Source organism: Neurospora tetraspora, assembly GCF_033439725.1.
Source record: "Neurospora tetraspora strain CBS 560.94 chromosome Unknown B0H65scaffold_1, whole genome shotgun sequence".
In the NCBI taxonomy this organism is placed as follows: Eukaryota; Fungi; Ascomycota; class Sordariomycetes; order Sordariales; family Sordariaceae; genus Neurospora; species Neurospora tetraspora.
In genome coordinates, this window is record NW_026944383.1 from 6,084,377 (window position 1) to 6,107,152 (window position 22,776).

Genomic DNA, 22,776 nt, shown 5'->3' on the forward strand with positions numbered 1-22,776 from the left:
CTCAGCCTGGGTAGGGCTCCAGGGATAGCGACGATACGAGGGTGACGCCCCGTGCTTTTGGCAATTTACCCCCTGTTCTCCCTTGCACAATATTCTATTCTTGGTCAAACCCCAGGGTTCAGATTCGGTATAGACGGTCGACCTCAACGCTGCCACCTAATCCATCTTCGAGGAACCGCATTCCGAAGTAATCCGCAAAGCAGGCCGCAAAGGGAAGTAATGCCCGCAAAGGCGCAACCCATTCGAGAGGGAAAGGGTCGGAAACGGACTCAGAGTCAGTGCCGTGGTCAGCAAATCCATATCGAGACACGGCTGGAAAGGGCTGGGTACGGTACTCAATGGGACCGGGAGGGTTGAGTTGCATCTCCTTGGCCCTCGCATGTGTTTCGCTCCCCTTCGTTTCCGTTCTACTTTACCACACGCTTACATATCACTTTTACCCTTTTGAACTATGCCAGGAACCCGACGTTGCGAGCCTCGCGACGATATCCCGTCCAGCACCCCCGGCGGCTTTGCCCGGCTTCTATGCGCTTCCTGCTGCACTACCGAGCGTGCCGTGTGTATGTGATGATGGTACCGAAAGGCGCTGTCATGCAAAATAAGCGCTCGCTAGAGTCGGTTACACTATAAAGCCTAAACCTTCATGGATTTATGCTGATCATGTACAAATTGTCTGAAACAGGCCCACATTGAAAACACTCGATAGGACATGCAAGTCCGATCAGCTAGCGCACGCCCTTTGGGGGCAGAGTCTCACCTAAAACACAGTGAACCTTGGGTAGTTTATTGAGGTTGCTGTTGACCATGTCTTGATATTTGGAGTTTGTACGGAGAAATTGCCCAACCGGCGGGTTAGTGCCCAGAAGAGTCCTTGACAGGATCTTCCTTATCCCTGCCTGTCTTTACCTCTCCGACCACCCCAGCTTTTTCTTACACTGATCGCGACATATCATTATAGTTCAAGCTCGGTAGTGAGTCATGATGGATGATTTGCAAAAAAAAACGTGGGCTTGATAGTGGGGTTTCCACCCATCGGATGTCGCAATGGAAGAGGTTATCCAGCCCGAGCTGACCAACTCAACCAGCTCCTTCTTATCAATCCTACCAGACTCCGGCTGACACACGCTCACCCCCAAGGTGGTGAGATATCCCCTTTGGGCGCAAACACTGTACAAGTTGCGATGCGGGGAAGTGTGGCCCTCGCCAACAAAAGTGTGTGGCGTTCTCCAAGGACGCCGATCCAATCGAAGGTCGCACCGTCAGCCCGTTCCTGGCCCAGTTCCTGACGAGACGGTTCCTGACAAGAGGAACATTCTGAGGCATTCCCGGCATGCAATCGCCTCTCGAAAGGGGCTACCTGCACTGGCTCTCTCTCGTTCTTGGGAACCAACCAAGAAGGGGATGCTCCCGTTCCGCTCCTCCATCCCATTCCAATTCCATCCAGCACTCCGAACGCGCTGCGAAAAACAAGTAGCTGAGGGCTGCAGTGCATTTCATCTCCGAACCGCTCTGTCGGCTTCGCCGCCGGGCAAACGGACAGCACAAGGACGGATGATTTTTGGCGGCGCGGTCTCGACCTCAGACGCCCACTCTAGTGCGTAAAGACTATCGACTATCAGCCTCAACATCGTGGGGCAAGTGCGGAGGAGGAGCCTGTCTCAAGGTTAATGACGTTAATGAGAAGGCAATGTGATCGAACTCACACACTCGCATCGCGCTGACCATGGCGTGTCCTCGTCCCTCCCAGCTCATCGGCATCGCAACTTCCAGTCTCGGTAGTTTTGTGAGCTATCAACTAGCCTACAGGGACAATGTAGGCATTCAGGTCATGATGGCAGCCACCAAGCCACCATTGCAACGGTGGCGTGTGGTTGGTTGTAACACAGGCATAAACGAGGGGACAACAAGGCGACCGCCATCAATGTTGATATTGCAATTGCGTGAAGACAGCGCTGGGTAATTTACAAGTATTTGTAAAAGGCAACCAAAAGGGGGCCAGCTGACGATCGGATATGCAGAACTTAGTGCTAGCAGAAGCGGTGCATGCCTTTGGAGATATTGCGAGTTGATCAGTGCTGTCTCAACTCGAGCACACGGCTCCTGCAGCACATTGATCTTCTGTGCTTCTGAAACATCTCTTACATGCCTGTAAGTTGGACACTGACCGACGGCCGTCCGGGAACCGGCTTTGGCTCGTTCGACCGCAGGGCAGTTGTGGGATCACAGTTGTGTCCCGGAAGGACAAACCCCATCCCGTTGTTGAACATGAGTTCGGCCGTTTGTTGCCGCTTCTCGCGCCTGAGGCCGAGACGTTTGGGTCCCGGCGGGCCGAAGATGGACGGTGGACAGTGTCCGGAGCTGTGGTGGTTAATTGTCCCAGGAGGATGCTGGAGTCTCAAGATTTTCAGGGCCTGTTTTGGCGGGTTTCGTCGAAATGAAAAAGAGGCAAAAATTCCTCAGCATTCTGAGCATGGTAATTGGGGTACCTGAATTCTCCCCCCAGGGCCAGGGCAGATCGACCTGTTCCTGGTTCCTGGGGAGACCCCGAAAAGAGAAACAACGCGGGCCTAGCGGGCCTGGGACTGCTAGGAGCAGGCTACCAAATTTGCTGTGCCTCTGCTGAGTCTAATGAAGCACCTGAGATTGCCAGTGGATACGCTGGATACAAACGCGAGTAAAATTTGCATACTCCAAGACGGGAATCGCCAATTTTCAGCTGCAATGTGCGCACCAATGTACGCTGCCCTTTTTGGACGTCCCTACATGTGAAATGCCTGACCTGAATGCGGGCAATGCGCGAATGGTGGCAGATCAACGAACACTTCCACAGAAGTGTAGAGCACGGCCGGTCCCTTTGAAATCGCGTCCCGTCCAGTCGCAGGCTTTGTGGCCGCCGCAGCTGAGTAAACATGATGTCGATGACTATTGTTTCAAAAGTTCTCCCGCCTGCCGAGTTTGGATGTGAATGAGGTCTTGGCTAGGGCCGCTCTCAATGGCCGGCGGGTTGGCCTTGGCGTGCGAGCACTGGCAGAGTTCGGACGGAGAGCGCGGGTTCGCCGGAGGCCCGGTCGCATGTTTTGCCATATGGCACCGGCACGCGAAAGAACCCCAACACATCTTGTGACAGACAAGCAAACCCCAGGTGCGATGAGGACAACAATCACGACATCTGATTGCAAAGGATTTGCCGTCGTCATGGATGCCATGGGAAAGCAGGCCGGCCGCTATTTCCAGAACATCAAGGACGCTCTTCTCTTGCAAACCGATTCCAGGACTGGCCTGTCCTCCCATTATCCCCAATCCCATTATTTCGAGGCCATTATTACACCCCGGGCCCCCGTACGATCCCGTATTCAGCGTATTTTTGGAGTCGTGCGGGACCAGCAACAACGACGGCCAAAAATGGGTGAGAATGGAAATGAAAGGCTGCTCGGCCTGGGGCGTGTTCCAAATTTCCCAACGTTGATCGGATCCCCATACAAATTGACCCCTGCGGTTGATATGCAGTAAATATGCAGTTGATCACACTGCATATTGCTCAAAACAGTTTTTCAAAAGCTTGGCACGTACCACGCTAGACAGGCCCCCTTGTACGTGGCTTTTCAGCCTACATCAGCCTGCATCAGCCTGCATGAGGCCTTCTGATTGGCTGTATCCGGCCGTGAAAGTTCGCAACGCGTTCATCCAAAAAAGCTGAGATTCTCAGCTTTTTTGCCGTTGATCGTTAATTTCTCCTCCATCTTTTGCTGCATCACTTAGAAATTTCAACCACTGATACTTTGAACTCGTGGCTATCGAATGCAGCCGCTTTTTTCCATTTCTGAATACCTTCAAAATTCGACCAAATCGAGCTCAAAGTTCCAACCCCTGTAGCGCCAAGCAAGTTCCACCCCCTGTACACGAGAGGGTACAAGAGGCGGCTGCATATTTTGCTTTGTACTCGGATCAACCACTGGATCAACTGGCGGATCAGCCATCGATATTTGGAACGCGCCCCTGCTCCAGTCATCAGGTACTTGCGGCAGGTACTGTACAAAGGGCACTTTTTCTTCTTGCGAACCAGGGGGGAAAGCGGTGTCATGCAGCAGGGCGCCCCGGTCGGCCTGCTGTGTTTCATTTTTCTCGCAGCGCGAACTCGAGGTCATTACCAGGAACACTCTGGTAACCTTTCAGGCACATTTCAGGAACCTTTCACTGCTTTGAGACGTTCAATTACGCCAAGCTATGACTGCGTCACCGCAAGTTAGCGTCTTTCATGTCCCGGTACAAGGCTCGGCACCCTTGAGTGCGATGCGCAACTTTATTTTTGTAACGCGCGCAGCAATTCGTCGCGCCAGCAGCGATCCATCGCTTGTATCTGACCCCCGTGTAATGTACCGCTCCACGGTCTCACCTGCCAGGTACCGCCCGTTCCTGATACGGTACGTACCATCTGTACCATGCGTACCATGCGTACCATGCGTACCATTGTCGCCATTTTCCATTCACTCCATTCACGCTTCCTCCGTTCGAGGGCTGCGATCCACAGACCCTGGCAGCATCTGCCTGGCCGCAGCCCTGTCTGTGAATTCGCAGAGCCTGCCACCCTGCCCATTCCCATCTTGTCCGTAAAGGGCAATGTTGAGGTCGTTACTCGGCGCATTTCCTACATATAAGCCAGAGCCCTCCCACCCTCCTCTCACCACCCTTGGATAAGCCATCATCAGATCAAACAACACCAATCAGCTCACCATCAGGACATTCAAGACACTTCAAACAGTCTTCGGATTACACAAGCTTCTACCAACAACAGCTTATATCTACCACCACCGCCAACCTTCAAGGAACTCAATCCGGCACTTGACTACAAAGTCATCCACACTAATATCAACAACAACAACCACAACACCAAAACAAACCATCAAAATGCCTGCCGCCGCTCAGCGCCCTTCTCAGCTTCCTCCCTGCCCCGGCCCCCCTCCCAGCCGCCCTCTTCCTCCTCTTCCCAAGAGGGGTTAAGGAGCTCGCCTTAACAGGGATGGAAAGCAACACTTGAACATTTTGGCATCTCTCATGTCTCCTTGTTTTCATCATTGTCTGTCTATGCTCTATCCTCTTTTTACAAGGATCGCGGCCGGGCCGAGCTTCCTCAAGATTGGTTTCACCGGCCGCGGAGCACAAGGCTGCAAAGTGCCCACTGCAGAGCCCCAGTAGCTTTCTCAGTACTGGCTCCTCTCTGGCGCATCAATCATCACGAGCTGCACGCCATAGTGCGTTTGCATGCACCCGCCTGCATATCAACGCAGCAGCCTCTCACCGTCGGTCTCGACATGCCATCACTAATATCAACCACTTCAACGGTTGGTCGATGACCGTACGCATCACGATGGCTATCACCACTCATCCAGTCTTTTGGAACACAATCAACCAGCCGGGCTCGCGGGTACCTCAACCACAACCCCCGCGAGCTTGAGCTCCGGATCCAGCTGGCGCGAATTTTGCATTTCGGCATTGTACCACCACATATTACCAACCTCTTAATCAACGACTACTCTCGCTAATTCTTCCGATTTGGAATGACGACTTCAACGAGCATTGCGAACGCCACATTTTTTTTGTTTTTATTTTTGGGAATTGTATCACTATCACTCTGGGAGCATGGGCATCTGCGTCAGACATCATCATGGTCGCCGGTACGGGCATTGGTTGGGGGGTAATGGGGGGCATGGAAGGAATTGGAACGGGGTTTCTGGGCGGGTTTGGGAACTCATTGGGAAGGTGTTTTTTTGTAGTCGGGTCTACCGACATTCACATGTACTACCACAACTTGATACCACGAGCACTTCGAGTGCCTCACTCTCTGAACGGATCGGTTTTCAACCATCCTAATACCACAATCATTTAATGATCTACCATTATGCGATTCTCCTTGGCTCTTCATTGTGTGAAATATGCATCTGGATGAGGAGAACAGGGATTTGGTTGACACGTCCTCACTCCTGCGCCCACAATTCTGAGATCAAAATGATCCTTGATGAAACACGAATTCGTCCGCCCGCTTTTTGATCGAAATCGAGACCGAGATCGCTCTCTTACACTCCATGAACTGGATGACTTGCATGTGTTCATCAGTCCCCTCGTCCCCTTTCTTTTCCTCACCTCAAACTGAAGTCCGCCTTGCCTTCAGAAAGTGGGGAGTTCGTCTGGTGGGACCAGGTCACAGTTTCTGAAAATGAAAAATAAAGCCAAGGGTTATCTCCACACTTATGTGCGACTGGCCTCGGATGAGGTCAAGACCTGGTTCCAGCTCCGGTTACATCATTGAAATGGAGTCAAAGTGAAAATATCTGCTGGCCCGGGTGACTTCTCGGAAATAGGGCAAGACGGGAAGCATGGGCTGAACAGCATTCATCGACTCATCCGAAAGATTTTTTCCATTTTTTTTTTTTTTCAACACCAGCCTCGGGATTTAGCAATCGTAGAGATAAGACACACGCGAAGACGAAGCTACTAGGGTAAAACGCGCAAAAGCAAGGAATTGCTGAATGCTGATGGGGTCTTTCTTACTGTATCTCGATTGGTTTCGCGAGGTAGTGATGGGCAGATGCAAGATGGGGTATATCGGCGAGTACGGGAGACCGACTGAAGGACAGACTCAGATATGGTCGCCGATGAAAGGAGGAGATCTGAGACTTTCATCCTTCAGAGAAAGACATCAACAGATCTTCGGTGTTTGTTTGATACACCTCCGGGAAACAAAGCCAATTGTCTCTTTTTTTCACGCTAGCTCATGTAAAGGGACGCTACAGTCTTACAAGGTCATCAAAATGCCGTAAGTTTTGTCTGTCTGGTTCAAAGTTACGTGCCTATAGACTCAACGTTACTTCACTTGTCGTCGACCATTACTTTGACTTTTACAAATCCCGGATCTCCGATGAAACCGCCGGACGATGTCCGTTCATTGTTTACTCCAATCCGTCCGCTTCGGAAATCCTGCCCTCTCTCTCTCTCCTACCCTACCTCTCCTGTAACTTGCTCAAAGGGATGGAGAAGCGAGCGAGGCTTTGAAGTTTGAACACGAAAAACCGCCAGTATTCGGCTACGAATACCACCTCACGATGGCACACAAAACTGCGCCAAGAAGGACATGTTCGGAGGATGGTGTTGCGGCTTAATAATGCCGCAAGCCTGAAGCAGCTGTCCGAATATTTCGTCTCCCACGCTGTTGTTGTATCGTGTGTAAGAGAGCGGCAGAGCGCTACCATCGGAGACTTTTTTCCTTCGTTTCCCCATCAAGAGGCCATCCTGAGCACCCCCATGTCCCCTTTAGCGCAGCCGCGTTGCCGAAGCATCCCATCTCAATTCAAGAAAGAGGAGACTCTGTCTTCTTGGCGTCCAACTTGGTGATGATATCGCGCAACAATGGTCTTGGCCTCAGCTCACCAAGGAACGGTCGTGTAATGAATGGGTGGCCGTGTAATGAAGGGGAGGAGGATGAACCGGGAAAGTCAACAAAAACACGGTAACAATGGCGACCGAGGACAAGTCACGGAGACCGCGCTTAAAGTGCCTGATCTTTACCTCGGGGGTGTCGTGATCTCCATACCGCCAAGACCCATCGCTGTCTCTTCACGTGGTTGGTATTGGTGCGTGTACAGTACACGACAATCGTTTTCTTGATGAAACGCGATCTCTATGCACCTCATTCTGGTTTGGCTTGGAGGAGACAAACGTGATGATCTCTTGATTAGGCGCAACCAATCGCATCTCACCTCCGTCGCATGGCATCGCGGCATGGCATAAACAATTCTCCCCCATCATCCCGTGCCTCATCTTGGTGTCTTCATCGTCGTTCGCCTTCCAACATCTTCTCCGTCCATCAATGCTACCTTCCCCTCCTCTCCCCCGCGTTCCTGAAGTTTCCCTCCCTTCATTTCTCCGTTTGATTCTTGATACATATAATCGCGTGAACATGAAACGATCCTGGTAGCCGCGCGTTGCGCGCCTTCGCTGTTTCGGTGAGTTGGCCAGCGAGATCTTGGTCACACGGGTATAGGATGTGCACGATATAGGGAAATTTCAAAGACAGTGTCGTATTCGTACCAACATTTCCCCTTTCTTACGACCTTAGCATAATGGTTGTAATGGTATTGCCATGGATCGTAATAATGATGCCATAGCCGCTTCGTGACACAAGCCAAGTGATGATGGTTCCTTTCATTTGCCAACCGCGGTGATCATGAGGTCGAACTTGATTCCTTCCCCAAGTTTCGCAACCCCCAATCTTACCCGTCCAATAAAGGGATCCGATCCTTCCCGTTGCTTTCGCGTACCTGACATGAAGACCTGTATGTGGCAGCATGTGGCTATGCGCGGCGCAAGAAAGGGGAGCATTCATGTATATTGTATAGATGGCCATACATATGTACGGTCAAGGAGGAAATTAACCAGAGGCGAAAACACTAAAAACACAAGATCCTCACTTGGCACAAGTTCTTTTCCCGACGACCGAAAGGGAATCGATGCTCGCAGGATGTGTTTCGAACCTTTGCGTAATGCGTACGCAGCGTGTAATATTCACCCATCTTTTTTGTCCGACTCAACAACTTTGATTTGAGTGAATTGCCATGGATATCTCCGGATATAATCGATACCTCGGGATCTCACTTGCCATTGTATGATCGCGCCAGACTCCAGAGGAGACCAGGAGAACGTGCTAAACTCGAAGCAATCGCGGATGGCACCCTGGGTACCTCTTCAGCGAATTTCAAGCATGCACGTCGGAAAGTAGATCCACAACCATGCGCAAGTTGCACCGTCGGAGATGCATGCCGAACAAGACGGGCATAACAGTGAAAAGATAGCGACGATGACGAGCAATGACGAGAAAAAAACAGAGAAAGTGGAGGTCGAAGATAGGTCGGGGTGTCGCTCAGACGTCGGAGACAATGAAGCTGCCGATACCGATGGGGATTGCTGCATCCTTCTCGGCGTAACCATCACATTTTAAAAGACCCCATCTTCAACGAAACAGATTCCTGGATGGGAAGGGTAAGATGGAGTAGGGATGTTGTTGACTTGTGTTGTCGTGTTTTCAAGAGTGGAATTCCATCGGAGAGTTTGCGATTCGAACGGTATCCGCATGTTCATGCACGAAGGGAAAACCCATATTTTTTTCCTTGTCTCCCGCCTTGTGTTGAATTGACAAATCAGGAGGATGAGAGATGAGAAAGCATTTCCAAGAAGAAACAGCACACGTGCGCAACACACGTTGTGAAAAGAAAAGAAAGTTGAAAAGCGGTTTGTGACTGGCTGGATTGCCTTCTGCGCTTCTGGATTTCTCGGGCATACCCGTTACCCACCCCTGTCCTTTTGTGTCCGTTGTGAATGGTCGCGTTCGAAATCAGGCAAGACCGTGCTTGGAAAAGGGGAGTTGGTTATCTTATCTACACGTGAGTTCGCGATTGTGCGGGATGGGAATTTGCGGATGAGGACAACGGGAGCTCACGTCAGAGGGCGACAAGGAGGGCTTGTCACGTTCCCGCTTCTACGCTTGCGATAGCTTCAGCCTAACTTCAAGAGACATCATCATATCGGGTTTCGACCGGCAATAAACGGCTGTGAATATTTCAAGCCTTCTCATTTTCTCAAAATTACAACCCATTGATAAATCGCTATCAGGCATCCGCATTGCGCTTCTGGGGTAGCATCTCTGTCGTAATCTCATTAATCTCGGCAGAGCTTCGATCCCGCAATATTTGACAACCCCCAGCGATATACCCTCAGCAACAACCGCCCATTCATCAACACAAAGACCCCATCCTTATAAGGCTATTCCCAATCCCTACCTGACCCTCCGAAGCGAACAAATGACGCTAGAGCTCCATGTCTGGGGTCCGGCTTTTGGCCTTCCCTCTATCGACGCCGAGTGCCTTGCGACCGTTACGTACTTTGCGCAGACCTTGAGCGCCGCCGACTACCTGCTCGTACAGAGCAGTCCCTCTGCCGTTCCATCCCGTAAGCTCACCATACCCAGTGTCACTCTACCAGTCGCATCTCAGACAAACCCCAGTCCAATTCCCCCCCACGGGCAAGTGTCCGCCCGCCCCATCCCTCCCTCCGCCGTAATCTCATTCTCGTACGGTTTCCCCATGTCAAGTCCCTCAAACTAACGACCAAATGCCATCAATCTCGATACAGACCACCTCCCGGCCCTCTACAACCCCTCCACGGCAACATGGACTTCCGGCTTCGACCCCATCGTCTCCTACCTCTCCACTCTTCAACCACCCTCCTACCACCACCATGACGTCACCACCCTCCCCCCACGCGTCCACGCCGACTCCCAAGCCTATAAGGCCCTCCTGACCTCCTCGGCCGCCCCGCTCCTCGCCCTGTCCCTCTACGTCTCCTCGGCCAACTACTCCGAAACCACCCGGCCCGCCTACAGCACCATCCTCCCGTTCCCCTTACCCTGGGCCGAGCCGCTCGCCGTGCGGGCTGCCATGGCCGCGCGTGCGGCGCACCTGGGCATGAGCAGCCTGGACACGGACGCGGAGATGGAACGGCTGGAGAAGGAGGAGCGCGAGCGTGAGGCTGCGGGTTGGGTGCAGATTCCGAAGGCGCTGAGGAAGGCGGTCGGGCAGAATACCGGTGTCAAGGGCCAGTTGAGCCCGGAGATGAAGAGGAGGATCAAGCTCGAGGGGCTGGCGGCTGAGGTGTTTGATGTGTTCGGGGAAATTGATTTCCTGGATGAGGAGGAAGGGCAAGAGGAAGACAAAGAGGGCGAAAGAAGGATAAAGGTCTCGCTGGAGACCAAGTGCCTTGCGTTTGCTTACCTGGCGCTCATGCTGCTTCCTGAGGTGCCGAGACCTTGGTTGAAGGAGGTGCTGCAGAGGAAGTATGCCGGGTTATGCGAGTTTGTGGTGGAGTACAGGAGGAAGACGTTCCCTGATAGCGGCAAGGTGTTGCCGTGGGCGGATAAGGAGAGTGATCCTGCGGTTAGTGCCTCTGACTCGGCGCTGAGTGTCGTTGCGCGGTTTGTGAGGGCCGTGGTTGACGATATCCCAACGCTTGGACGGGAATGGAGCAGGTGGTGGGCGTTGAGGCAACGAAGAGTAGCCGAAGAGACCTCTACCGAGACACAGCTCGTAGCAAGGAGGAGCGTTGGCGAGAGTGAACGCAGTCTCTTGCTGGCTGGTGTCGGGTTGACTTTGCTGGCTGTCAACGTTGTCGGCCTTGGCATTTACTGGTACCGATACCGAGGGCTACTCGGCGCGCCGTTGCAGACGTGGCATAGACCACTAGTGGGCTTGGGCAGCTTCGGGGCGGCGGGAGCCATGTTCGCTGGTCTTGTATGAAGACGTTGAGGCTTCGAGAAAGTTGGGGAAGTGTATGATATATACCTATGATGAGAACTTGGAATGATACCAGACCGGATAAGGATACCCAACGGGAAAACAACACGAGGTGAAGTTGCTCAATGCAAAGAAGCCCCACGCGACGCATCGAAAAGGGTATGCGCAACTGATCCCATTAAGCAGCAGATACCAATCGTAACTGGACAATGTAAAAGAGAAGGAAAAAAGAAATAGAAACAAGAGATTGACTGACAGTTCGTTCTGTCACGCATTCAAAAAGTGCCAAAAAAATGAAGTGATCATTGAACCGCACCGGATTCGAACCGGTAACCTCAGCCAAACGACACTCACGCCAACCCCCATCTCACCCCCCAAGAGTCTTACTGAGCCTTCTTCCTACATGCGAGTCTTCTTTGGATTCATCCATTCTGCGGTGGCCCCCATCTACCATCCGTCTGGGATATGATCCTTTCTGTCAGCGGACACTACTTTTGGTCTCATCTTGACATGGTCTTCGCTCTAAACATGTGGACTTGCTTTTCGGTTCCTCATGGTTTTCAATGAGTATGAGTAGAGAAGGCAATGAGTTTCGAAGGCTGCGTGCTTGACCACTGTACCAACGGCCCTCACACTTCTGTGGGCTGACAGTAGGGGATGAAGAGGTAATCTATAAAGGGAATGGGCGACGCGGGCAGGCGGGGTGGTGCATTAGCGGGTGAGGGGGGCATGCGGTGGCTGCGACGCAAGGGAGGAAAGGGCAAACAAGAGAGAGCTTGGCGAGAAAGGGACGTTTTACACTGTTGGGAGACGGTGTTTGGATTAATGGGCGTGCATATAAAGCACTGGAATATGGGAATGGGATCGGGACCAAGTTCAAATGGATATTAGTGAAGAGAAGTCTCGTGGTGGTTGTCGGGGCCTCGATATATGCCATATTTGAATTCGGTGACGTTAAGACGTTGGACCTTTCATCCTTTTAAACGTGGTATTGATGCTGTATATATGATTGTATGAATCTTCTATGGTACATTTGTCCTTGTGTTTGTTTCCCGCCTCTCAAATCTGTCGAATCTCCTTGCCGACCATTTCGGGTCGCTCAACCTCCCACTCATCCCTAAGAACAGCAAAGGCGAGATCGCAGACCAACAAGCTCAATCCAAGGCCCCAAACAAGCGTAATAGCATAGAAGAAGTTTGCGTTTCCGCTACCAGCATAAATCCAGAGGTGATAGAACGCAGGGCCGAGGAATGTCGCGTAGATGATGATGGCGGCAATGACAAACGAATACCGCAGCAACGGGAAGACATGTCTATACAGCGGCACCATGCCCAAGAACAATGACGCATCCGCAATGCTCGGGTATGGCTTGAAGATGGTGAAGATACCCAGCAGCAGAGTGATCACCACGAGCGGCTGCTGGCGAAGGCGCACGCTCAGTCCGCCAACATATGACGACAAGTGCAGCCAAAAGACGGCCAAGAAGAACGAACGGAACGAGTCGAACATCTCGACAAAGAAGTACCACCACAGACCGATGTTGGGGGCCAGGTCAGACAGTGTAAGTTGCACGCCATAGGTCGAACTGAGGAACTCCCATGAGCCGGTGAGAAAAAACGACATCTGGAAGAGCACGGCCAGAGCACCGAAAACGTCCATGACCATAGTCGCAGTAAACTTGATCCACGCATTGGGCGCTCCAGTAGCGGGCTGCTTCCGCCTGTCATAGCAGAGAAGGATTAGAGGCGGGAGGAGGAGTAGCGGATACAAGGAGAGGTAAGATGCGAAGGCCAGGGCGACCATGGCGTGGAAGTGTCTACCGGAGATGGCATTGGCGATGGCGTGGAGAATGGCACAAGTCGTGAAGACGGTGGTCGAACGGCCAATGCATGTCGCAATGGTGAAGGGGTTGAACAGGAAGAGCGCGGCGATGACGGCACCACTCCAGCGCTTGTCACGGCGCGGGGAGGTGAAACGCGCGGACGAGCCAGCCTCGCCAGACTCTGCGATCCTTAGAAGAGCATCGGCGCTCAGGATATCGATAGCGATGTAGAGAAGGTATGTGAAGATGGGAAACGTCGAGAAGCTCGGGAGCAAGTTGAAGATCGGCAGCAAGAGGGGCGCCTGGTGGTAGACGCCGCCGTCGTAAGGAGAGACATTATGGTTATATAGGAAGAGGCCTTCTTGGACTGCATTCAGGGAGTTAGCAACCTGAATTCATGAAGACAGAGAGCTACAACATACGGCGCTTGAAGCTTGTTACTGGCGTCGAGATCTCGACACGGCCAGTCAGGAGGTCTGGAAGACCGGGAAACAAAGTAAAAAGGGCAAGTCGCAGGATGGCAGCACCGGCGTATAAGCCAGCCGTCCTCCCCAACGTTACCTTGCCGCCATTCATTGTTCAATTCGCCATACGACGAGATGGGAGCTGTGATGTCGAACTTGTCCCGGGGTCAAGTTGACGACATGCACGTTGCGCTAAACAGGAGTCGCGCCCAGCACGTTAGGTTGCCCTGTCATCGCTGTCCCCGGGGCGGACTGACAGCTGGCCTCCACAGCTGGCGGGTCCCTGTGGGACAAGGGGTTCTCCAGACTGGCCCACCGTAGAGTTCGATCCATTCGGAAAAAATGGCTGATTTTCATGAAATTTCGATTTTCTGAAATTACCACTAATTCAAGGCCCGTGCTCACAGTCCGTACACATAGAAAAATTTTTGATTTCTCAACTGTTGTTAATTCTTTACAAATATTGACAAGAGCTTTATGACGTTAGCGATCCCCTTATTAAACTACTGTGATATCCCCAATCCATTACATAAAAAATAAGACTATATTTAGAGAGTTCACCCTTACAGATAAACCGGGTTACTATAGCTAAACTACCTAGTATAATCACTGCAATTTCCGACAGTCCGCTAACGTAACTCGATTACAGATTTACTTCGATAATTACGAGAGTTTCTAATTGTACTATGTTTAATAATAGGTTTAGAATTATAAAGATATACGTTTGTATGCAATTGTCTTTATTGACGTATAAAAGAAAAAGATCAATTAATACGCGGTTAAAATTATATTCTTCAATAATAAACTATTTAACCTCTTGGAGTTTATTCCTATATGGGTATTTTTATATATAATATTCCCTATTTATACCCTTCTTAACGCGAACTCTATAGTAAACAAATAGTTCACTCTAATCTATAGTCAAATAAAGGCGTAAATTATTAATAAATATATTAATACTATTAACTATAATAACATCTTCTTTAACAAATTTAATAATTACGCTAATAAATATATTATTAATATATCTTTTTCGTACCCCCCTAACGGAATTACCTTCTTCTAGTGTAATTACTATATGGGTACAACTGAATATACTTCTATAAATCTCGCTAGCTTAATTTTTTAAATTTGTAATAACATAATTAATACCTTAGTTAAAATTAATAATTTTGTTACTGATATATATAATAGTACCCAGCAGGTAATATAGAAATTCGTTAGCGACCGTTTTAGAGGCGCTTTTACTATCTTATACAATTTATATTCGCTTTAACTATTAATAAAAGACTTGCTTAATATTATACCCTTTTATCTATTAATTTAATAAGTCGCAATAATTGTAAATTTCTTTCGTGTTTTTAAGTTTCAACTCTTTTGCCTTCGCGCATTAATAATAATTTATTGCAGTAAAATTGTTTTTATCCTAGTAAAGTAAATTAGGGTTATCCTTTCGTTATTTTATTTATATAGTAAATTAATTAGAGCAGTATAATTATTCGATAGGAATTATAATATAAATCAGTTTAATCGATTTAGTACGCGAAATTAATATTAATAGCGTTTACTAAATAAGTATATTATTATAGGAGTTAGTAATAAGACCCCTCTTAATAATAGAAGATGACCCTATTCGATTTGGGCAAATACTTAATATTATTAAGAATTCTTATTTTTAATATAGTTTTAATATTATTAAGAAGTTTATAGCCTCCCTCTATAAGGCTTAATTAATATTAAAAGCGAATAAAGCTATCGTCAGTTACATTATCCTTCGCTAGATTAATTTCTAGGAGCATTAGGAGGATAAACGTATTAGTATTTCTAATTAGGAGTTCGAAGAATTTGAGCGAATTTACATTATAAAGAGGAATAAATAATTTATTCCTTTAAATTAATTAGAATTCCTTTTATATTTAAATATTACCATTTAAAAGTTCGATACTATTCGTCTTATTATTTATAGCATTAATTATATTATAATAGAGTTTTTAAAATAATATATTTTTACATTAAATAACGTTATTAAGGTTGACTTTCTTAGGGACTACATCGCGTTTCGAATCCTTAAGGGGATCTACGCTCTTAATTAGGATATTTAGAATTATAATAATTTCAACATTAAATTCTAGTAAAATATATTCTTCGATATTAGTTCTATTATTACCCTTATTATTGTAAGGGTATTTAGTATTTTAGCTAATAACGTACTTTGTAAGCGAGCCTTCTCTACTATAAATTTTTTAGAAAACTCCCGCTATAACCACTCATTAGCTGAACGTATAGATAGTTACCTTCGTCTTTATAAATAGGAAGAGGCTTAGAAACCTTTATTAGTCTTTTATTGGGCTTTCTTCCGCCTAGAAGGACGAATTATTATTATAAATTGAGGAGTAGTTGTATAATTATATATACGAGAACGATTAAGATGAGCGAGAGTGATCTAGCTAGATAGAAAGCTTGTAAATGAAGCTATCGCGATGAAAGATAGTTAATAATATATACATTACCTAGAAATAATTAGAAATATAGTAAAATTGAGTGCTTGAGTGCCAGTATTTATTAATGTAATGATAGATTTTGGCATTTTTAGTATTTTTGGTGCCTAGAAGTGGCCTCCAGAACCCCCCAGTCTAGGCTCCAGACCCCAGAAATTAGTTACGTGCCCTGAAAATATGGGAAGGATGGCCATTTTTACTTGAAATTTCTACTGTCAGGAAATTCAAATGGATCTCTAGCCCACCGTAGCATCGATCATCCCATCCAGTACGTTATCTAATCTTATCAGCTCAGGCGGTGGGCGATGGCATAAAAAGTTTAGGACTGCGACGGCCAGAAAAAAAGTTGATTGCTATCGAAGCCAATCGGGGGTGGGGCGCTTGCACTGCAACGAGTCTGCAGACAGAAGAGATCCATCCTTGGTCCTCTCCTTCTCTCACTCTTTCATCTACACCCAACAACCACAACCACCACCACACCCCAAAAATGCCTAAAATCAAGAAGAAGGGCCAGGCCGGCGCGGCCAAGAACTACATCACTCGCACACAGGCTGTGAAGAAGCTCCAGCTTAGCCTTCCCGACTTCCGCAAGCTTTGCATCTGGAAGGGTATCTACCCTCGCGAGCCCCGTAACAAGAAGAAGGTTTCCAAGTCGGCCACTGCCTCGACCACCTTCTACTACACCAAGGACATCCAGTACCTCCTCCACGAGCCCCTTCTTCAAAAGTTCCGTGACCAGAAGGTCCTCGAGAAGAAGATCTCCCGTGCTCTCGGCAGAGGTGATGTTTCGGATGCCGCCCGCTTCGAGCGCCATGCTGCCCGCCCCGAGGCCACTGGCAAGCCCAGGTACACCCTCAACCACGTCATCCGCGAGCGCTACCCGACCTTCAACGATGCGCTCCGCGATCTCGATGACTGCTTGTCCATGCTCTTCCTCTTCGCCAACCTCCCCTCCACGAGCGCGGTTCCCGCCAAGATGATCGCCCGCTGCGAGCGCCTCTGCCTCGAGTTCCAACACTACCTTATTGTTTCCCACAGCCTGCGCAAGTCGTTCCTGTCGATCAAGGGTATCTACTACCAGGCCAACATCCAGGGCGAGGATATTCTCTGGCTCGTTCCCTACAAGTTCAACCAAAGGATCGTCGGCGATGTCGATTTCCGCATCATGGGCACTTTTGTCGAGTTCTACATGACTCTCCTCGGATTCGTCAACTACAGACTTTACAGCTCGATCGGTCTCAAGTATCCTCCCAAGTTCGACCAGCTCAAGGACGAGAACGGTGCTGAGCTCGGCGCTTTCTCCCTGGAAGGCGTCAACATGGCCACCCAGGGCGAGACCAAGGCCGTCACAAACGGAGAGGAACAGCAGGGCCCTGACCCCAAGGTCCAGGCTGAGGTTGACAAGATTATCAAGCAATTGAAGGAGGACGAGTCCAAGAGTGACGAGACTGCCGAGGGAGATGCCGAGGCCGACGACGAGGAGAAGCCCACAGACTCTATCGACAAGTTCGAGCCCGTCGCCCCTGGTGGTGATGTTCTCCCTCAGCCGGCGTACAGCAGCAATGACCCTTCGCAGCTGTTCGCCAATTTCACATTCTATCTCTCCCGTGAGACCCCCCGCCAGCCTCTCGAGTTCATTCTCCGTGCCTTCGGCTGCAAGAGGATAGGCTGGGATTCCGTCCTCGGCGAGGGTGCTTTCACAAATGACGAGTCGGATCCCTCCATCACCCACCACATCATTGACAGGCCGGTCGTACAAGCCGCTACCAATGAGGACGGCGATGGCGAGGACAACCAGACGGCCCAGAAGGTCGGACCCAACCAGAGATACCCCGGCAGGATATATGTTCAGCCCCAATGGGTGTGGGACTGCGTCAACGACGAGGAGCTCAAGAGCCCCGAGCTCTATGCTCCCGGTGCCGCTCTCCCTCCCCATCTTAGCCCCTTCGTCAAGGCCGCCCCTGGCCAGTACGATCCCACTTTGCCCCTTGAGGCTCAGCAAACCGAGGCCGAGGCCATCGAAGCCGACCTTGAGGATGCTGAGAAGGATGGTGCTGAGGAGGGCTCCGATGTCGAGAACGACATGGATGTCGACGAGGCTGAGGACGATGAGGAAGAGGAGGAGGGTGACGAGGAGGATGCCGAGGAGGCGGAGGAGGAGGATGCTGAGGAAGATGAGGAGGAATCCAAGACTCTCCAGCGCCAGCTTGAACTGGAAGCCGAGCTCCAAGGCAAGAAGGTGCAGAACAAGAAGGTAGACCCCAAGACCAAGGCCAAGCTAGAGCAGCGCAAGACCCTTGAAAAGAAGGCACGCGAGGAGGCCGAGGATCTGGAGCGCGCGAAGGGCATGCTTAGCAAGAAGAAGCGCAAGCTGTTTGAGCAGATGCAGTATACCAACAACAAGAAGAGCGCTCAGGACGAGAAGCTCCGCGCCAAGAGGAGAAAGCTGGAAAAGGAGAAGGCGCAGAAGGCGTAAGGTTAAAACACTGGCAAGGCGTAATTTTTAGCACTTGATGTTTTGGAATGGGATACCAAAGGCTCATTTTTTCTTTGTGTAATTGACAAGTTTTGAATCATATTCATCGTGCCCACTCGATGCAAAAGTGAAAATGATTGTGACAGATTGTGACATGAAGATGGGCCTCCACAAGACTTGCTCCGAGGGTTAGGGATCGCTACGAAAACAAACGATGGGACGCCAAAGAAAAGTTCGAAGAAACTGAGAAGAGGACGAGCGAAAGGTGAGAGCTCAAAGTAAACTACCTTATTAGAGGAATGAGCAAGAATTTGCTGGTCACTTTACCATCCTTGTTGTTATGATAAACGGATATTTACAGGCGTCAGTGCGGTTCTTCCACCCTCAATCTCTTTTCACTGCTTGATCACCCAGAATTTGCACCAAACAACCCTGCCGACGTTGGCACGGCACCCACTAAACTTGCAACAGAATGTCTTCACACATGAACCAAGAAGAATCCGAGGAGGATTGGGATAAAGACACCGAAGATATCAATTCGATCGCCTCAGATGAACTGCACGAAACACGCCCTAATCGGTGGAAAGGTCCCCCCTCCACATGGCTCACATTCACCGCGCAGGAAAGAAAGGCCTATCAAGCGTTAGAGGGTTTGCGCAGGCGTGACTTATCAGCACATCTCTACAACGCGCATGCACTGAAAACTCGGGTCAAAAGGCAGAAGACAGAAGAGGTGAGTTTACCGAGGCGTATCAAAATAGCAGAAGTTAACGATTACTCAGGCAACCAACGATCAAACTGAAGATGATCAGGGTCCACGGCACAGAGAGAATGAGTGGGCTCCGAGCCATCGATGGACGGCCTGGCCACTGAGGACTGGTGAGGTCGTTGATGATGAGCTCCTTCCCCGGACCGCAGACGAGCACGAGGCTTTCACGCTGCGTCGGACTGTCCAGACTTACCCAAGCAAGAATCTGGAGGAAGAAATTTCGGCAACAATTCTGCGATGTGCCAAGGAAAAGTTCCGAAGCAGAGGGTTCCCGGAAGAAGACGACGAGGATGATCAATCAGCAGTACAGCCGGCAGGCGAAGGGAACGATGGCGTCGTGGACTCAATAGAAACGGGCGACAACGACGACCATCACCATGCCGAATCCAGCCAGTTGCCATCTAGCCCGCCAAGGCGCAACGACGAGTCCTCCCGGTATAGCGTACCACTCTCGAGCCCGGTCAAAGGTGAGCCAGTCTCTCAAGACGAGAACAGTAAGCAAACTGGCTCCTCTTCGCATATCTCCAACTCCTCACGTCGACGCCGTCGAGCTCCTACGCCTACCTACATCCCCGCCCCGTCAGTCGACGACGACAGGTCCTACAAACTACTACGTCCCGCATCGCGGCGCATCCTCTCCAAGCTGGACGAGACCTTAACAATTCTACACAATGCTCGCGTTGCCGGTCTCCGCGACCTGTCCGAATCTTCTGCTAGTGACACCGAAGATAACGACAACGACGCCGAGACGGAGCCTGTCCGACAGCAGCAGCAGCAGCGCACGCGAAGAGGACGACCCCGTGCGCCATCACCGTCCCCATCCGCGGAAGCCACAGCTTCCGAGTCCAAACCAAATCCGCGAAGCAGGCGCGGCCGTAAAAGAAAAGTACGCATCCCGCTCGAGGGCGAGACAGAAGAGGAAATGCTTGTCCGCGTCGCCCGCGAGACACACAGGCGGATACCCTCCTTTTCTCGTTCTCGGGCTTCCTCGTTCCACACAACCGACGACGACGACGAAACAGCTTCTGAGGCCGATACCGAAGCCGTGCCGCCAAGATCCTACCAACTACCCACCTCCTCCAAGAAGACAAAACGTCCCACCAGGGACCGGAGCAGAAGCAGAAGCGTAACCAGCACCGCCGCCGCCGCCGCCTTGACCGCCGTCCAAGAAAAAGACCGCATGGACCGCGTCGCCCGCTGGGGTCTCCGCGACTGGCGCGACGTACTGGGCGCGGCTGCCCTCGCCGGGTTCCCGCAGAGCGTGATTGCCCGCGCGACGCAGCGGTGCAGCACCCTTTTTGGAGAGGAGATGACGATGCATACCCTTTCTTCCTCCAAGACCAAAACGACAACCTACCACCCCGGCGACCCGCTCCCCGAGTCTTCGGACTCGGAAGTCGACACGGCTGATGAGTTGGAGCAGAGGAGGACGGTTAGTAGGCAGCCGAGTCTTGTGAGGACGTTTTCCCCTCCTGATGATTCTCAGGAGGATAACCAGGAAGATGAAGTTATGGAGGGTGTTGAAGCTGCTCCAGCCGAAGCTGGAACAGAGGCTGCAGAAACGGAGAGACAAGGAAGGGGAAGAACGGGACGCGGTAGAAGCGAGAGCCGGGCCCGGAGCAGGAGCAGAGCCAGAAGGGCGGGTACGCCGGCACCGGGCCTAGGCGGCAGCGGCGGGCTGAGGGTGAGGAGACGGTCGGTTACACCGGCGGCGGGTGGGGATGTGTATTTCTGCCCGTATCCTGAGTGTGTGAGAGCTGTGGAAGGGTTTGCGAGGAGAGCGAATATGCATCGACACTTGAAGCTTGTTCATGGGCGGAGTCCACCTGCTTCTCCCGCAGGTTCTGTGGTGGGAGGGGATGAAGATAGTATGGATGAGATGGATGGGGGGATCCATTTGGACGGGTTTTTGCAGCCGATCAAGGTGCGGAAGGGGTGGAGAGGGGAGGATCTGATGCAGAGGGAGAGGGAGAGAGGGAGGAGTTATGGGAGAGGGGAGAAGAAGGTTGGGCGTTGAATCTGATGTGAATATGAACTTTGGGGATGATGAGACTGGAGGACATGAGATTGATCTTTGAAGGCAGTTAGTCTCAATATCTTATGAAGATTTCGCGACACAGCAAGATCTGAACTGGGGAAACGGCTACTATGGAAGAATTGCTGCATATGCTCTTTACCATGTAAACAATAACAGTTACAACTGTTGCTAAGATAACTGACACTTATGGCCCCCTTCTTGATACTTCTTTCTGCATAAAAGTCTTACTTACTTACCACTGCCATTAGTCCGGCAACCCTTCCAGGGTACGATCTCCAGACTTTTCTTTCCTCCGACAGTAATTTTTTTTCCTTGTAGTTCTTCTATTTCTTTTACCCAATCCAAGTGAAGCGGGATGTCTCCAACTTGAGCTTCCTTCGGATGTAACAGCGTGAATCTTCAGCACACTTCAAAAATCCAGGAGGTACAACACCCTTTCTCCTCAATCAACCATTTACAACCAGTTCAAGATCTTAATACACGCCCCATACCGCGCCATTCTATTCTCTCTTCCTTCGAAATCGTCAAATCACCCATCCTGTGCTCCAACTAATCCAACTCCCCGCAACCCAACGATCTTTCCCCCCATCTCCTCCTTTCCTTTGACCGAAATTAGGAGGTAGTTCATAAGAAACATGATTTTCAAAACTGACAACAACAAGGCTAGATGGCCGAGCGGTCTAAGGCGCCACGTTAAGGTAAACCCTTAATCCGAGAAATCCGTGGTCCGAAAGGGCGTGAGTTCGAATCTCACTCTAGTCAGTAACGTATCCACCTTCGCTCAGGTGGGAACTTCCTTTTTCGATTTCTTGTCTTTTTTTATTTTTTTGGTTTTCACCTCCTCTTGTGTGGTTACGAATCTCTGCTCAGCTGTCAAGGCTCTTTTTTTCACTGATGGTGTGGTGTTGGAAGGAATTTTCGCGACTGGCCAGAATATTTCGTGATGGTGTAGCGAGTTGTGATGCATCAATTTTGAAACTCCAGGATCCTGACAGTAAGATATCGATAACATCATCACGGTAACAAAACATTTGTCAAAGCAGGTTGAATGCACAACGATCTGGGTAGCAATGTAGATCCAATTCTCCGAATTGTCCCATCCACTACATCGTAGCAGGAATCATTCAACTCCAAACAAAGGAGAAACCAGTTGATATATGATGAGGGTATCAGTGCTTCATAAAGAGTACAGCATAAGCGACAACGGCCAAACCAACCATCCCATCCCATCATCGGGGATGTTATTTTAACAACCAAACAACCAAGCCAACAGGACTAAGAATGATAAAAATTCCTCCTCTAAGCATCCAACCAGCGCCAAAACACCTCCTCTTCCCCCTTCCTATTGACCATGTCCCACCAGTTCCCCAACT

At 50.2% G+C, this 22,776-nt stretch overlaps 4 protein-coding genes and 1 non-coding gene across 5 annotated transcripts; 4 read left to right on the forward strand and 1 right to left on the reverse strand.

The window, feature by feature from the left end:
* The first annotated feature begins 9,513 nt into the window (after positions 1–9,513).
* Positions 9,514–11,592, forward strand: B0H65DRAFT_54364 (Tom37 C-terminal domain-containing protein). Its single transcript, XM_062829240.1, has 3 exons — positions 9,514–9,599; positions 9,661–9,996; positions 10,180–11,592. Exons 2-3 carry the CDS (start codon positions 9,849–9,851, stop codon positions 11,337–11,339), a joined length of 1,308 nt encoding a protein of 435 aa, XP_062687027.1. The 5' UTR covers positions 9,514–9,599; positions 9,661–9,848; the 3' UTR covers positions 11,340–11,592.
* Positions 11,593–12,310: 718 nt separating this feature from the next.
* On the reverse strand, positions 12,311–13,800 carry B0H65DRAFT_485806 (GPI transamidase subunit PIG-U). The gene is made up of 2 exons (XM_062827686.1): positions 13,581–13,800; positions 12,311–13,525 (listed from the first exon to the last, which is right to left on the reverse strand). The coding sequence occupies exons 1-2, from the start codon at positions 13,732–13,734 to the stop codon at positions 12,396–12,398; spliced, it is 1,284 nt and encodes a 427-aa protein (XP_062687028.1). The 5' UTR covers positions 13,735–13,800; the 3' UTR covers positions 12,311–12,395.
* Positions 13,801–16,430: 2,630 nt separating this feature from the next.
* Positions 16,431–18,710, forward strand: B0H65DRAFT_516756 (Pescadillo N-terminus-domain-containing protein). Its single transcript, XM_062828670.1, has one exon. It carries the CDS (start codon positions 16,608–16,610, stop codon positions 18,594–18,596), a length of 1,989 nt encoding a protein of 662 aa, XP_062687029.1. The 5' UTR covers positions 16,431–16,607; the 3' UTR covers positions 18,597–18,710.
* Positions 18,711–18,835: 125 nt separating this feature from the next.
* On the forward strand, positions 18,836–21,594 carry B0H65DRAFT_564522 (RNA polymerase I-specific transcription initiation factor-domain-containing protein). The gene is made up of 2 exons (XM_062830256.1): positions 18,836–19,329; positions 19,379–21,594. The coding sequence occupies exons 1-2, from the start codon at positions 19,069–19,071 to the stop codon at positions 21,380–21,382; spliced, it is 2,265 nt and encodes a 754-aa protein (XP_062687030.1). The 5' UTR covers positions 18,836–19,068; the 3' UTR covers positions 21,383–21,594.
* Positions 21,595–22,064: 470 nt separating this feature from the next.
* B0H65DRAFT_t23 lies at positions 22,065–22,165 on the forward strand. Its single transcript has one exon. It is a non-coding gene; the product is annotated as a tRNA-Leu (tRNA).
* The last annotated feature ends 611 nt before the right edge of the window (positions 22,166–22,776 follow it).

Coding starts and splice junctions, on each gene's coding strand:
- B0H65DRAFT_54364 (XM_062829240.1), top strand. CDS start 9,849: ATGACGCTAGAGCTCCATGTCTGGGGTCCGGCTTTTGGCCTTCCCTCT. Junction 9,997..10,179: donor TCCCTCTGCCGTTCCATCCC/GTAAGCTCACCA, acceptor ATCTCGATACAG/ACCACCTCCCGGCCCTCTAC.
- B0H65DRAFT_516756 (XM_062828670.1), top strand. CDS start 16,608: ATGCCTAAAATCAAGAAGAAGGGCCAGGCCGGCGCGGCCAAGAACTAC.
- B0H65DRAFT_485806 (XM_062827686.1), bottom strand. CDS start 13,734: ATGAATGGCGGCAAGGTAACGTTGGGGAGGACGGCTGGCTTATACGCC. Junction 13,526..13,580: donor AGTAACAAGCTTCAAGCGCC/GTATGTTGTAGC, acceptor CCCTGAATGCAG/TCCAAGAAGGCCTCTTCCTA.
- B0H65DRAFT_564522 (XM_062830256.1), top strand. CDS start 19,069: ATGTCTTCACACATGAACCAAGAAGAATCCGAGGAGGATTGGGATAAA. Junction 19,330..19,378: donor AAAGGCAGAAGACAGAAGAG/GTGAGTTTACCG, acceptor ACGATTACTCAG/GCAACCAACGATCAAACTGA.